The sequence below is a fragment of the Heterodontus francisci genome, unplaced genomic scaffold (genome assembly GCF_036365525.1).
Source record: "Heterodontus francisci isolate sHetFra1 unplaced genomic scaffold, sHetFra1.hap1 HAP1_SCAFFOLD_1106, whole genome shotgun sequence".
Lineage (NCBI taxonomy): Eukaryota > Metazoa > Chordata > Chondrichthyes > Heterodontiformes > Heterodontidae > Heterodontus > Heterodontus francisci.
Genome location: NW_027141773.1, coordinates 123,879 through 139,465, shown reverse-complemented (window position 1 = coordinate 139,465; position 15,587 = coordinate 123,879). Strand labels below are relative to the sequence as shown.

Sequence of the window (15,587 nt, the reverse complement as noted above, 5' to 3'; positions counted from 1 at the left end):
ACTACCTGCTGTGGAACAGGCCCCTCATCACCCCCACTGCCCGGGGCCTGTCCGCTCCTGGCTGTGGAACAGGCCCCTCATCACCCCCACTGCCCAGCCCATGTCCTGTCCACTACCTGCTGTGGAACAGGCCCCTCATCACCCCCACTGCCCGGGGCCTGTCCACTCCTGGCTGTGGAACAGGCCCTTCATCACCCCCACTGCCCAGCCCATGTCCTGTCCACTACCTGCTGTGGAACAGGCCCCTCATCACCCCCACTGCCCGGGGCCTGTCCGCTCCTGGCTGTGGAACAGGCCCCTCATCACCCCCACTGCCCGGGGCCTGTCCACTCCCGGCTGTGGAACAGGCCCCTCATCACCCCTACTTCCCAGCCCGGGGCCTGTCCACTCCCGGCTGTGGAACAGGCCCCTCATCACCCCCACTGCCCGGGGCCTGTCCGCTCCTGGCTGTGGAACAGGCCTCTCATCACCCCCACTGCTCAGCCCGGGGCCTGTCCACTCCCGGCTGTGGAACAGGCCCCTCATCACCCCCACTGCCCGGCCCGGGGCCTGTCCACTCCCGGCTGTGTAACAGGCCTCTCATCACCCCCAATGCCCAGCCCGGGGCCTGTCCACGCCCGGCTGTGTAACAGGCCTCTCATCACCCCCACTGCGCAGCCCGGGGCCTGTCCACTCCCGGCTGTGGAACAGGCCCCTCATCACCCCCACTGCCCGGGGCCTGTCCACTCCCGGCTGTGGAACAGGCCCCTCATCACCCCCACTGCCCAGCCCATGTCCTGTCCACTACCTGCTTTGGAACAGGCCCCTCATCACCCACACTGCCCAGCCCATGTCCTGTCCACTACCTGCTTTGGAACAGGCCCCTCATCACCCCCACTGCCCGGGGCCTGTCCGCTCCTGGCTGTGGAACAGGCCCCTCATCACCCCCACTGCCCGGGGCCTGTCCACTCCCAGCTGTGGAACAGGCCCCTCATCACCCCCACTGCCCAGCCCGGGGCCTGTCCACTCCCGGCTGTGGAACAGGCCCCTCATCACCCACACTGCTCAGCCTGGGGCCTGTCCACTCCCGGCTGTGGAACAGGCCTCTCATCACCCCCACTGCCCGGGGCCTGTCCACTCCCGGCTGTGGAACAGGCCTCTCATCACCCACACTGCGCAGCCCGGGGCCTGTCCACTCCCGGCTGTGTAACAGGCCCCTCATCACCCCCACTGCCCGGGGCCTGTCCGCTCCTGGCTGTGGAACAGGCCCCTCATCACCCCCACTGCCCGGGGCCTGTCCACTCCCGGCTGTGGAACAGGCCCCTCATCACCCCCACTGCCCAGCCTGGGGCCTGTCCACTCCCGGCTGTGGAACAGGCCTCTCATCACCCCCACTGCCCAGCCTGGGGCCTGTCCACTCCCGGCTGTGGAACAGGCCCCTCATCACCCCCACTGCCCAGCCCATGTCCTGTCCACTACCTGCTGTGGAACAGGCCTCTCATCACCCCCACTGCCCGGGGCCTGTCCACTCCTGGCTGTGGAACAGGCCCCTCATCACCCCCACTGCCCAGCCCATGTCCTGTCCACTACCTGCTGTGGAACAGGCCCCTCATCACCCCCACTGCCCAGCCCATGTCCTGTCCACTACCTGCTGTGGAACAGGCCTCTCATCACCCCCACTGCCCGGGGCCTGTCCACTCCTGGCTGTGGAACAGGCCCCTCATCACCCCCACTGCCCAGCCCATGTCCTGTCCACTACCTGCTGTGGAACAGGCCTCTCATCACCCCCACTGCCCGGGGCCTGTCCACTCCTGGCTGTGGAACAGGCCCCTCATCACCCCCACTGCCCAGCCCATGTCCTGTCCACTACCTGCTGTGGAACAGGCCCCTCATCACCCCCACTGCCCGGGGCCTGTCCACTCCCGGCTGTGGAACAGGCCCCTCATCACCCCCACTGCCCGGGGCCTGTCCGCTCCTGGCTGTGGAACAGGCCCCTCATCACCCCCACTGCCCAGCCCATGTCCTGTCCACTACCTGCTGTGGAACAGGCCCCTCATCACCCCCACTGCCCGGGGCCTGTCCACTCCCGGCTGTGGAACAGGCCCCTCATCACCCCTACTTCCCAGCCCGGGGCCTGTCCACTCCCGGCTGTGGAACAGGCCCCTCATCACCCCCACTGCCCGGGGCCTGTCCGCTCCTGGCTGTGGAACAGGCCTCTCATCACCCCCACTGCTCAGCCCGGGGCCTGTCCACTCCCGGCTGTGGAACAGGCCCCTCATCACCCCCACTGCCCGGCCCGGGGCCTGTCCACTCCCGGCTGTGGAACAGGCCTCTCATCACCCACACTGCGCAGCCCGGGGCCTGTCCACTCCCGGCTGTGTAACAGGCCTCTCATCACCCCCACTGCCCAGCCCGGGGCCTGTCCACGCCCGGCTGTGTAACAGGCCTCTCATCACCCCCACTGCGCAGCCCGGGGCCTGTCCACTCCCGGTTGTGGAACAGGCCTCTCATCACCCCCACTGTCCGGGGCCTGTCCACTACTGGCTATGGAACAGGCCTCTCACTGGGACCTACCTCTCAGCTCAAGACTGAGGGTTGGGCGAGGAGTTGGTGCCAGAAACAAAGGCTATTTATTCTGTTGCAGAGAACAGAAGATTCACACATGGATCGGCGTGAGAGGAAGAGGAGGAGAGTGAATAAAAGGAAGCAGCGAGGTGGGGAAGAGACACGGGATGTGGATAGACAGATCGAATCATCGATACTGAACAGGAAAGGTGTGTCAGTAAAAGCTGAGGAGAATGAACCCTTCCTGGAACTGGGTGAAACAGACACTCCAGGAAATGAGCCTGACACTCGATAGCACTATTCTGTTCGCCCCTCAATGGCACCAATGCTGTGCCCTCCTCTCTCCCTCCCTCCTTATCTCTGCATCTTGCTCCGTCACTCGCCCGGACCCTCGGTCACACGCGCCCCTCTGCCCGGACCATCGCTCGCTCGCACCTCCCCCCACCTGGACCCTCGCTCGCTTGTGCCCCTGCCCGGACCCTCGCTCGCTCGCGTCCCCCCCGGCCCGGTCTCTCGCTCTATCGCACCCGCCCACCGCCTGGACCCTTGCTCGCTCGCTCACGCCCCCCCAGCCCCCCCCCCGATACGCACCCTCGCTCTATCGCGCCCCCTGCCCGGACCCTCGCTCTATCGCGCCCCCTGCCCGGACCCTCGCTCTATCGCGCCTCCTGCCCGGACCCTCGCTCTATCGCACCCCCTGCCCGGACCCTCGCTCTATCGCGCCCCCTGCCCGGACCCTCGCTCTATCGCGCCTCCTGCCCGGACCCTCGCTCTATCGCGCCCCCTGCCCGGACCCTCGCTCTATCGCGCCCCCTGCCCGGACCCTCGCTCTATCGCGCCCCCTGCCCGGACCCTCGCTCTATCGCGCCCCCTGCCCGGACCCTCGCTCTGTCGCGCCCCCTGCCCGGACCCTCGCTCTGTCGCGCCCCCTGCCCGGACCCTCGCTCTGTCGCGCCCCCTGCCCGGACCCTCGCTCTGTCGCGCCCCCTGCCCGGACCCTCGCTCTGTCGCGCCCCCTGCCCGGACCCTCGCTCTGTCGCGCCCCCTGCCCGGACCCTCGCTCTGTCGCGCCCCCTGCCCGGACCCTCGCTCTGTCGCGCCCCCTGCCCGGACCCTCGCTCTGTCGCGCCCCCTGCCCGGACCCTCGCTCTGTCGCGCCCCCTGCCCGGACCCTCGCTCTGTCGCGCCCCCTGCCCGGACCCTCGCTCTGTCGCGCCCCCTGCCCGGACCCTCGCTCTGTCGCGCCCCCTGCCCGGACCCTCGCTCTGTCGCGCCCCCTGCCCGGACCCTCGCTCTGTCGCGCCCCCTGCCCGGACCCTCGCTCTGTCGCGCCCCCTGCCCGGACCCTCGCTCTGTCGCGCCCCCTGCCCGGACCCTCGCTCTGTCGCGCCCCCTGCCCGGACCCTCGCTCTGTCGCGCCCCCTGCCCGGACCCTCGCTCTGTCGCGCCCCCTGCCCGGACCCTCGCTCTGTCGCGCCCCCTGCCCGGACCCTCGCTCTGTCGCGCCCCCTGCCCGGACCCTCGCTCTGTCGCGCCCCCTGCCCGGACCCTCGCTCTGTCGCGCCCCCTGCCCGGACCCTCGCTCTGTCGCGCCCCCTGCCCGGACCCTCGCTCTGTCGCGCCCCCTGCCCGGACCCTCGCTCTGTCGCGCCCCCTGCCCGGACCCTCGCTCTGTCGCGCCCCCTGCCCGGACCCTCGCTCTGTCGCGCCCCCTGCCCGGACCCTCGCTCTGTCGCGCCCCCTGCCCGGACCCTCGCTCTGTCGCGCCCCCTGCCCGGACCCTCGCTCTGTCGCCCCCCCTGCCCGGACCCTCGCTCTGTCGCCCCCCCTGCCCGGACCCTCGCTCTGTCGCCCCCCCTGCCCGGTCCCTCGCTCTGTCGCCCCCCCTGCCCGGTCCCTCGCTCTGTCGCCCCCCCTGCCCGGACCCTCACTCTGTCGCCCCCCCTGCCCGGACCCTCACTCTATCGCACCCCCTGCCCGGACCATAAGTCGGACCCCTCCTTGGTCATACCCCCACCCCCAAACGGCCGGACTCTTGCTCGGACCCCCGCCTGGACCCTTGTTTGTGCCCCCCCCACTCCTGCCCAGACCCTCAGTCGTACCACATCCCCACCTGGACCCTCCCCACACGGACCCTTCCCCTCCTGTTGCACTGACTGCTTTCTCCTGTTCTTCAGCTGGGAGGAAAGGCTTTGAGCTACAACACTCGACGGTGAAGTTTGAAGATGTTGGTGGCTGTGAGGAAACCCTCAAGGTAAGGAGTGTGCAGTGTGTTCACCTGGGCAGACTGGCCGCGCGGGTCTATATATGGGTTATTCTGCAGATGCTGTTTCTTGCAGGGTGGGAATTCACAAGCAGAGCTGAACCTGTGGAGTATCCGCCAAGGGTCCCTTCTCAACGTGTGAAAGGAGATGGCAGAATCCCAGAGTGTTCACAATGGGTGGAAAGAGCAGGGAGTCAGCCTGGCGCATCGCCCCTGCCTGGCTCATCTCCCCCCGACACACCTCCCCCACCTGATGCATCTCCCCCACCCTGGCTGAGTTGGCACAGATTGGGGTCAGTGTGGAGAGGGAGCTGTACAGATTTGGGGGTGGGGGGGGGGGGGGTCAGTGTGGAGAGGGGGGAATCACTAACACACTCACCGTCGCAGACTCACTCCCTCACCGTCGCAGACACACTCGCTCACCGTCACAGACACACTCGCTCACCGTCACAGACTCACTCCCTCACCGTCGCGGACTCACCGGCTCACCGCCGCGGACTCACCGGCTCACCGCCGCAGCCTCACCGGCTCACCGTCGCGGACTCACCGGCTCACCGCCGCGGACTCACCGGCTCACCAGAAAGATAAATATAAGACAATGTGGAAACGCCCCGATCCAGTCATTGGCAGCTCCTGGACTACATCATTGTCCGAGCCTGGGATAGGAAGGACATGCACATTACCCGAGACATGCGAGGTGCAAACAACTGCTGGACAGACCACAGACTTGTACGCTCCTCCATGAGCAAACGCCTGGCACCCAGGCACCAAAGAAATCAGAAGATTTAACATTCACATTCTGCAGGATATAAAAACAAGAGAATAATTCCAGGTGCAGCTTTCTTCCCGTCTTGTTCTGATGATGCCAGTGTGGAAGGGCTTTGGGACAAAATCCAATCCGCGTTGGAAGACACATGTACTCAGATCATCAGGTTTGTATCTCGCAGGCGCCAGAACTGGTCCAATGAGAATGATTGAGGAATACGGAAAATTCTGGATTGGAAACGCCAAGCCTTCATTATGTGTCAAAATCAGCCGACATCACAACAGAAACGCAAAGAATATTTACTACTTAAATCCGAAGCTCAGAGAATGATACGTGTCACCAAGAATAAGAGGTGGTTTGAGAAGTCCAGTGAAATCCAATGTTACACAGACCTGCGTGACATGTGAAGCTTCGTCCAGGCGCCAAGACCATCTGTGGACCAATAACAAATGGTCCCTCCCTCGGCCCCTAGCAGAAGACTGCAATACTCTTCTCAAAGATGATGAGCGATCTGAGAGCATTGGGAAGGAGCACTACTGGAGCCTTCTCAATCAGGAGTCAATAATATCAGACAAGAGCATCAGAACAATCCCTCAGCAGCCTGAGAGTAGATCTGGGTTACGCTGCCTACACATGCTGAGATACTAAAGGCTATCCAACTGATGAAGAATAGCAAGGCGTATGGTCTGGGCAACATTCCTGCAGAGATCTGTAAAGCTGGAACTCTTTACTCAAACTCTCAGACCTTTTCGCGACTTTCGCAATGTCATTGTTGATTCACTTTTTAAGAAGGGTGATAAATTAATTTGTGGGAACTATAGAGGCATATCCTTTCTGTCTATTGTTGGGTAGATTCTCACACGAATCCTCCTCAATCACCTCTTCCCTGTTGGTCAGGACATACTTCCAGAATCCCAGTGTGGTTTCCGGCCATCCAGGGGAACCTCAGATATAATCTTTGTCGTTCGGCCAATACTATCCTGTGACTCTTGCATGAAGGCTCCTTTACAATGGATTTGAGAGTGAGCTCTTTCAGATCCAAACAGTCATCAAGCAAGGCTGTGTGATGACACCAACTCTCTTCAATATCTACCTCAGCCTCGTCCTCGAACTCATTCATGACCAATTTCCACAAGGGGTCATGATTGAGTTTCTACCTGACAGGAAGCTATTCAACCTTAACACATCCAAGCACATCCAAGACTTAACAATATGCCGATGATTGCGCAGTTGTTTCCCACAGGAGCTTTGTACACTGAGCAAATAAGGAGATTTTAGGAGAGGTGACAAAAAGCATGGTCAAAGAGGTAGGTTTTAAGGAGTCTCTTAAAGGTGGAGAGCTTTAGGGAGAGACTTCCAGAGCTTAGGGCCTAGGCAACTGAATGAAGGCATGGCCACCAATAGTGGAGTGATTAAAATAGGGAATGACCAAGAGGCCAGACTTAGACTGCGGATATCTGAGGGATGTGGGGCAAGAGGAGGTTACAGAGCTAGAGAGTGGGTAGCCATGGACAGGAGCAGGCCAGGCCATAATGCTTGTCCACATTCATGCACAAATGAAGAGCCACAAGGCAGGCAGGGCGGGGGATAGTGGATCAGGAGAGGTGGAGCGGCAGAACCAAGGTGAACTTGAACCGTATTTTTCATTCCTTTTGCAGGCAGTGTGCCAGCTGCTAATTCACATGCGGCACCCTGAAGTATACCAGCAGCTGGGCGTGGTGCCACCCCGGGGATTTCTGTTACATGGACCCCCAGGCTGTGGGAAGACACTGTTGGCACAGGCCATTGTTGGGGTAAGAGGTAGAAGGGAAATTAATCCATTTCCAGTGAAAAAATGTTACAACATGAATGTGATCTTGTGTATGTTGCAGACCCGCTCCGGGAGGGCAGTCACGGTGGGAATGTCCCGCTCCGGGAGGGCAGTCGCGGTGGGAAGGTCCCGCTCCGGGAGCGCAGTCACGGTGGGAAGGTCCCGCTCCGGGAGCGCAGTCACGGTGGGAAGGTCCCGCTCCGGGAGGGCAGTCACGGTGGGAATGTCCCGCTCCGGGAGGGCAGTCGCGGTGGGAAGGACCCGCTCCGGGAGCGCAGTCACGGTGGGAAGGTCCCGCTCCGGGAGCGCAGTCACGGTGGGAAGGTCCCGCTCCGGGAGGGCAGTCACGGTGGGAATGTCCCGCTCCGGGAGGGCAGTCACAGTGGGAATGTCCCGCTGTGGGAGTGCAGTCACAGTGGGAATGTCCCGCTGTGGGAGTGCAGTCACAGTGGGAAGGTCCCGCTCCGGGAGGGCAGTCACGGTGGGAAGGTCCCGCTCCGGGAGGGCAGTCACGGTGGGAAGGTCCCGCTCCGGGAGCGCAGTCACGGTGGGAAGGTCCCGCTCCGGGAGCGCAGTCACGGTGGGAAGGTCCCGCTCCGGGAGCGCAGTCACGGTGGGAAGGTCCCGCTCCGGGAGGGCAGTCACGGTGGGAATGTCCCGCTCCGGGAGGGCAGTCACGGTGGGAAGGTCCCGCTCCGGGAGGGCAGTCACGGTGGGAAGGTCCCGCTCCGGGAGGGCAGTCGCGGTGGGAAGGTCCCGCTCCGGGAGCGCAATCGCGGTGGGAAGGTCCCGCTCCGGTAGCGCAGTCGCGGTGGGAAGGTCCCGCTTCGGGAGCGCAGTCGCGGTGGGAAGGTCCCGCTCCGGGAGCGCAGTCGCGGTGGGAAGGTCCCGCTCCGGGAGGGCAGTCACAGTGGGAAGGTCCCGCTCCGGGAGGGCAGTCACGGTGGGAAGGTCCCGCTCCGGGAGCGCAGTCACAGTGGGAAGGTCCCGCTCCGGGAGCGCAGTCGCGGTGGGAAGGTCCCGCTATGGGAACGCAGTCACAGTGGGAAGGTCCCGCTCCGGGAGCGCAGTCGCGGTGGGAAGGTCCCGCTCCGGGAGCGCAGTCGCGGTGGGAAGGTCCCGCTCCGGGAGCGCAGTCACGGTGGGAAGGTCCCGCTCCGGGAGGGCAGTCACGGTGGGAAGGTCCCGCTCCGGGAGCGCAGTCACGGTGGGAAGGTCCCGCTCCGGGAGCGCAGTCACGGTGGGAAGGTCCCGCTCCGGGAGCGCAGTCACGGTGGGAATGTCCCGCTCCGGGAGCGCAGTCGCGGTGGGAAGGTCCCGCTCCGGGAGCGCAGTCGCGGTGGGAAGGTCCCGCTCCGGGAGGGCAGTCACGGTGGGAATGTCCCGCTCCGGGAGCGCAGTCGCGGTGGGAAGGTCCCGCTATGGGAACGCAGTCACAGTGGGAATGTCCCGGTCTGTGAGTACAGTCACAGTGGGAATGTCCTGCTGTGGGAGTACAGTCACAGTGGGAATGTCCAGCTCTGGGAGAACAGTCACAGTGGGGATGTTCCCATACAGTCTCAGTGGGAATGTCCCGCTGTGGGAGTGCAGTCACAGTGGGAATGTCCCGCTGTGGGAGTGCAGTCACAGTGGGAATGTCCCGCTGTGGGAGTGCAGTCACAGTGGGAATGTCCCGCTGTGGGAGTGCAGTCACAGTGGGAATGTCCCGCTGTGGGAGTGCAGTCACAGTGGGAATGTCCCGCTGTGGGAGTGCAGTCACAGTGGGAATGTCCCGCTGTGGGAGTGCAGTCACAGTGGGAATGTCCAGCTCTGGGAGAACAGCCAGAGTGGGATTGTTCCCTACCGCCAGAGTGGGATTGTTCCCTACCGCCAGAGTGGGAATGTTCCCTACCGCCAGAGTGGGAATGTCCCGCTCTGGGCATGCAGTCACAGTTCTCCCATAGCGCGACATTCCCACCGTGACTACACGCCCGGAGCGGGACATTCCCACCGTGACTGCACGCCCGGAGCGGGACATTCCCACAGTGACTGCACGCCCGGAGCGGGACATTCCCACAGTGACAGTACTCCCATATTCCCTTATACTCCCATATTCCCACTGTCACGGTGGGAATGTCCCGCTCCGGGCGTGCAGTCACGGTAGGAATGTCGCGCTCCGGGCGTAAAGTCACTGTGGGAATGTCCCGCCCCGTGAGTACTCTCACAGGGGGAATGTCCTACTTTGGGAGTGCAGTCACAGTGGGAATGTCCTGCTCCGGTGTGCAGTCACAGTGGGAATGACCTGCTACGGGAGTACAGTCACAGTGGGAATGACCTGCTATGGGAGTACAGTCACAGTGGGAATGACCTGCTATGGGAGTACAGTCACAGTGGGAATGACCTGCTATGGGAGTACAGTCACAGTGGGAATGACCTGCTACGGGAGTACAGTCACAGTGGGAATGACCTGCTACGGGAGTACAGTCACAGTGGGAATGTCCTGCTACGGGAGTACAGTCACAGTGGGAATGTCCTGCTACGGGAGTACAGTCACAGTGGGAATGTCCTGCTACGGGAGTACAGTCACAGTGGGAATGACCTGCTACGGGAGTACAGTCACAGTGGGAATGACCTGCTACGGGAGTACAGTCACAGTGGGAATGACCTGCTACGGGAGTACAGTCACAGTGGGAATGACCTGCTACGGGAGTACAGTCACAGTGTGAATGACCTGCTACGGGAGTACAGTCACAGTGGGAATGACCTGCTACGGGAGTACAGTCACAGTGGGAATGACCTGCTACGGGAGTACAGTCACAGTGGGAATGACCTGCTACGGGTGTACAGTCACAGTGGGAATGACCTGCTACGGGAGTACAGTCACAGTGGGAATGACCTGCTACGGGAGTACAGTCACAGTGGGAATGACCTGCTACGGGAGTACAGTCACAGTGGGAATGACCTGCTACGGGAGTACAGTCACAGTGGGAATGACCTGCTACGGGAGTACAGTCACAGTGGGAATGACCTGCTACGGGAGTACAGTCACAGTGGGAATGACCTGCTACGGGAGTACAGTCACAGTGGGAATGACCTGCTACGGGAGTACAGTCACAGTGGGAATGACCTGCTACGGGAGTACAGTCACAGTGGGAATGACCTGCTACGGGAGTACAGTCACAGTGGGAATGACCTGCTACGGGAGTACAGTCACAGTGGGAATGACCTGCTACGGGAGTACAGTCACAGTGGGAATGACCTGCTACGGGAGTACAGTCACAGTGGGAATGACCTGCTACGGGAGTACAGTCACAGTGGGAATGACCTGCTACGGGAGTACAGTCACAGTGGGAATGACCTGCTACGGGAGTACAGTCACAGTGGGAATGACCTGCTACGGGAGTACAGTCACAGTGGGAATGACCTGCTACGGGAGTACAGTCACAGTGGGAATGACCTGCTATGGGAGTACAGTCACAGTGGGAATGACCTGCTATGGGAGTACAGGCTCATTGTGGTTGAATAACCATGAATTGCAGTGCTGTTGATGTGAGGTCTGTGTTGATAGAGGTAAGTTAAAGATTCCATATGCTGCTGCTGTTTTAAGTCTTGGTCGCTGTATCTTCCAGGAGCTGGAACTGCCTATGCTGAAAGTTGCTGCCACAGAGATAGTAACGGGTGTCTCTGGAGAGTCCGAGCAGAAACTGCGAGAGCTGTTTGAAGAGGCCGTGGTGAGTACCCAGGGTGAAGTTAGGACTTCCGCAAGTTGTCTCTGCACATCCTGGTCGCCCCCCCACCCCAGCTCTGACCCCAATCCCCCCCCCCCCCTGCTCCGACCCTGGTCGCAGCCCCCAGCTCTGACCCCGATCCCCCTCCCGCTCTGACCCTGGTCGCACCCCACCGCTCCGACCCCACTCCGATTACAAGTACCTGCTCCAAACCCCATTTACTTCTTTGATATTTCCTATGGAAATGTATTCCATATCCCAATAATCCTCACTGATGGAATAATCCTCTCCTTTTCACCTCTTTCCTTTTATCTCTCTCACTATTTCTCTTACTACTTTTTTTAATTCATTCATGGGATGTGGGCGTCACTGGCCAGGCCAGCATTTATTACCCATCCCTAATTGCCCTTGAGAAAGTGGTGGTGAGCTGCCTTCTTGAACCACTGCTGTCCATGTGGGGTAGGTACACCCACAGTGCTGTTAGGAAGGGAGTTCCAGGATTTTGACCCAGCGACAGTGAAGGAACGGCGATATAGTTCCAAGTCAGGATGGTGTGTGACTTGGAGGGGAACTTGCAGGTGGTGGTGTTCCCATGCATTTGCTGCCCTTGTCCTTCTAGTTGGTAGAGGTCGTGGGTTTGGAAGGTGCTGTCTAAGGAGCCTTGGTGCATTGCTGCAGTGCATCTTGTAGATGGTACACACTGCTGCGACTGTGCGTCAGTGGTGGAGGGAGTGAATGTTTGTAGATGGGGTGCCAATCAAGCTGGCTGCTTTGTCCTGGATGGTGTCGAGCTTCTTGAGTGTTGGAGCTGCACCCATCCAGGCAAGTGGAGAGTATTCCATCACACTCCTGACTTGTGCCTTGTAGATGGTGGACAGGCTTTGGGGAGTCAGGATGTGAGTTACTCGCCACAGGATTCCAAGCCTCTGACCTGCTCTTGTAGCCACGGTATTTATATGGCTACTCCAGTTCAGTTTCTGGTCAATGGTAACCCCCAGGATGTTGATGGTGGAGGATTCAGCGATGGTAATGCCATTGAATTTTTTTTCATTTTTTAAATTATTAAAAATTTTATTCAGTGATACAGCACTGAAACAGGCCCTTCGGCCCACCGAGTCTGTGCTGACCAACAACCACCCTTTTATACTAATCCCACATTAATCCCATATTCTCTACCACATCCCCACCATACCACCTACCTACACAAGGGGCAATTTACAATGGCCAATTTACCTATCAACCTGCAAGCCTTTGGCTGTGGGAGGAAACCGGAGCACTCGGCGGAAACCCACACGGTCACAGGGAGAACTTGCAAACTCCACACAGGCAGTACCCAGAATCGAACCCGGGTCGCTGGAGCTGTGAGGCTGCGGTGCTAACCACTGTGCCACTGCGCCGTTCAGTACCTTTATTTTCGGTCCATCTTTGTCCTTTTCCATAACTACCTTAAATCTTAGAGTTATGGTCACTATCCCCGAAATGCTCCCCCACTGACACTTCTACCACTTGTCCGGCTTCATTCCCTAGGATTAGGTCCAGTACTGCCCTTTTTCTTGTAGGATTTCTACGTACTGGCTCAAAAAGCTCTCCTGTATGAATTTTAAGCCTTTGCACTAAGACTATCCCAGTTGATATTAGGTAAGTTGAAATCCCATACTATTACTACCCTATTATTTATACACCTCTCAGATTTGCCTACATATCTGTTCCTCTATCTCTCCCTGACTGTTTGGAGGTCTGCATAGGCAGGACCCAGAAATGAACCCGGGTTGCTGGAGCTGTGAGGCTGCAGTGCTAACCACTGCGTCACTGGTTAGATTCTCTCTCATTGGAGATGGTCATTGCCTGGCACTTGTGTGGCGCGAATGTAACTTTAGACTTATCAGCCAAGCCTGGATATTGTCCAGGTCTTGCTGCATCTGGACACGGACTGCTTCAGTATCTGAGGAGTTGCGAATGGTGCTGAACATTGTGCAATCATCCCCGAACATCCCCACTTCTGACCTTATGATTGAAGGAAGGTCATTGATGAAGAAACTGAAGATGGCTGAGCCTAGGACACTACCCTGAGGAACTCCTGCAATGATGTCCTGGGACTGAGATGATTGACCTCCAACAACCACAACCATCTTCCTTTGTGCTAGGTATGACTCCAGCCAGCGGAGGGTTTTCCCCCCGATTCCCATTGACTCCAGTTTTGCTCAGGCTCCTTGATGCCATACTCGGTCAAATGCTGCCTTGATGTCAAGGGCAGTCACTCTCACCTCACCTCTTGAGTTCAGCTCTTTTGTCCACGTTTGGCTTGTTGGGCCATTTCAGAGGGGAGTTAGCAATGCTGTGAGTCTGGAGTCACATGTAGGTCAGACTGAGTAAGGACAGCAGATTGTCTCCCCTGAAGGGCATTATTAAAACAGATAGATTTTTACAAGAATTTCATGCTCATTATTAATGAGACGGGCGGTTAATTCTTTAATTATATTTAAATTCCTGCAGCTGTTGTGCAGGATTTGAATTTGTCTCTGGAGCATTAGTCTGGGCCTCTGGATTACTAGTTCAGTAACTTTACCACTGTTATCGTCCTGCCTTTCCCCCCTTGCTCAGATAGCTGCTGCCACAGCTTGCTAACAGTTTTTCTGATGTATCAGTGAGTCTGTCTTTGAGACATCACAGCTGGACCTGTCTTCTGCTGACATTCATTCCATGCACTTTCCAATCAGTCACTGGAACACAAGAAATAGTTTCTCCCTTGTGGACAGGACTATTGGGGTGTGTTCTCCGCCTCACCGTAGGGCTGGGACGAGGAGCTGGGCCTTCCTGGGTCTGTACAGACAAGGTGAGACTAGCTAGCACATTGAGCCTCTCAGCTATTTATTTAGATCATGACCTCAACTATCTCACTCAGTCAGGAAAGCTCAAATTGTCCTCCAGTGTCCACAGTCATTTGGGGGAAAGTGTTCTAGATTTCTTCATGAGTGCTGAGCTGTATTTTTAACACTGTGTCCCCTTGTTTGGGTGATTTTTAGATCTCTCTTACATCATAAGAGGCGATGTTTCCGCAGCTAAAGTACTTTTAACAACCTTTTTATTTTATTCCCAAGCTATAGGTTAACATTTCCCATTTTCACCCATCAGAAATATTATAAAACCAACTGCACTCGAATACCCATCAGCAAGATTTAACATGTGAAACATCACTAAAAACGGCCACTTTCACATTCTCGGGGTCATCTAAGGAGGGAACTTAAGGAAGCATTTCTCCAGGCTTAATTTTTTTAATGTTTTATTAGTCCTTCAAACATTCTCACCTGTTGAGTGCTTCATTTGTAGTACTTAACTACACATCAAAACTAGTCTGAGTGTACAGCTAGTTTAATTAAGTTTACAATTGCTCTGTCTCTGCTTTCAATATATCTGTGATGACCCAACACAATTAACCAGGAGGGGAGTAACACTGTCTGAATAGGATTGTTGATGTAAACTTGTTCTAGACTTACTCTGCTTAATATCTAAACCAATATATTTAAAAGCCCCACAAGCCTGACTCCCAATCTTAAATTCTACTTTAAATTTATTAATATATTTCTCGGAATCTGCAGTACCATCCCATAAGAAATCATCAATGTCCATCGTGAAGATGCCTGAAAATTTCCCTTTTATACCAATAAAACATTGCAGGATCTGCTTTTAGTTGAACACAACCAATTTTCAACAAAACAGATCTCCCCAAGAAATACCACACCCTGGAAGCATCATTAGGGCCGTAGACACATTTGTTCAGTTTCCATAGTTTTATTTCTGCATCTGCCGCCTTGTTAGGTGGTTTCAGAAACACTTCTCTCTGAAAAGTATCGCCTTACAGAAATGTGGCTTTTATGTCAATGGATCTACACTCCCATGAATATGTGGCCAAAAGACCCAAAAAGATTTTCAAGATTACTTTTCCAGCTATGGGAGAGTCCACTCTAACATCTGGTATCACCCAGTCATTCTCGAAGACACCTCGTGACTATCCTTGCTTTAACCTTTTAAGTCCCATCAGGAAGATCTTTTTCAGTACAAATCCATCTATGTGACTAGGCCGGCTGTCCCCTATCAGGTACCTCAGAATAAACTCCAAACACTGTCCAACTCTCGAACTCTTTTTGTTTTGCCTCTCCTATTAGTTTATCCTCAGGTTTGATGGCTACCAAAAACTTCACAGTCACGAGGACTTCTGCTTCTAGTTCTATTGCAGGACTGTTTTTCAGCCTTCATTTCATTGTGTAATCTGTTCAAACCAGGGCCTCAACAAGCACGTCGATGTCTTTCGGGACTACTATTGTAAGATCTCGCTATCGCGCTGTCGGAGGCTCTTTCTCCAGTACATGATCGTTTCCTGGTGCAAGAGTTGAAGTGGTTTTTAATTCTAGCCCTTTTTGGGACCATCCCAGATCAGGCATACTCCCCAGATGATGCAGGAGGGAGGGCTTTAGTTTCCTGGATCAATGGGTCTGTTTC

At 57.5% G+C, this 15,587-nt stretch overlaps 1 protein-coding gene across 1 annotated transcript in view; it reads left to right on the top strand.

Moving 5' to 3' along the window:
* Window positions 1–15,587, top strand: part of LOC137364701 (nuclear valosin-containing protein-like) — a 149,170-nt gene that overhangs the window by 26,602 nt on the left and 106,981 nt on the right. Inside the window, exons 7-10 of the mRNA XM_068027743.1 lie at window positions 2,624–2,753; window positions 4,722–4,798; window positions 7,232–7,366; window positions 10,992–11,093. Of these exons, the coding sequence (XP_067883844.1) occupies window positions 2,624–2,753; window positions 4,722–4,798; window positions 7,232–7,366; window positions 10,992–11,093 (444 nt within the window). The remainder of the gene's footprint in view (window positions 1–2,623; window positions 2,754–4,721; window positions 4,799–7,231; window positions 7,367–10,991; window positions 11,094–15,587) is intronic.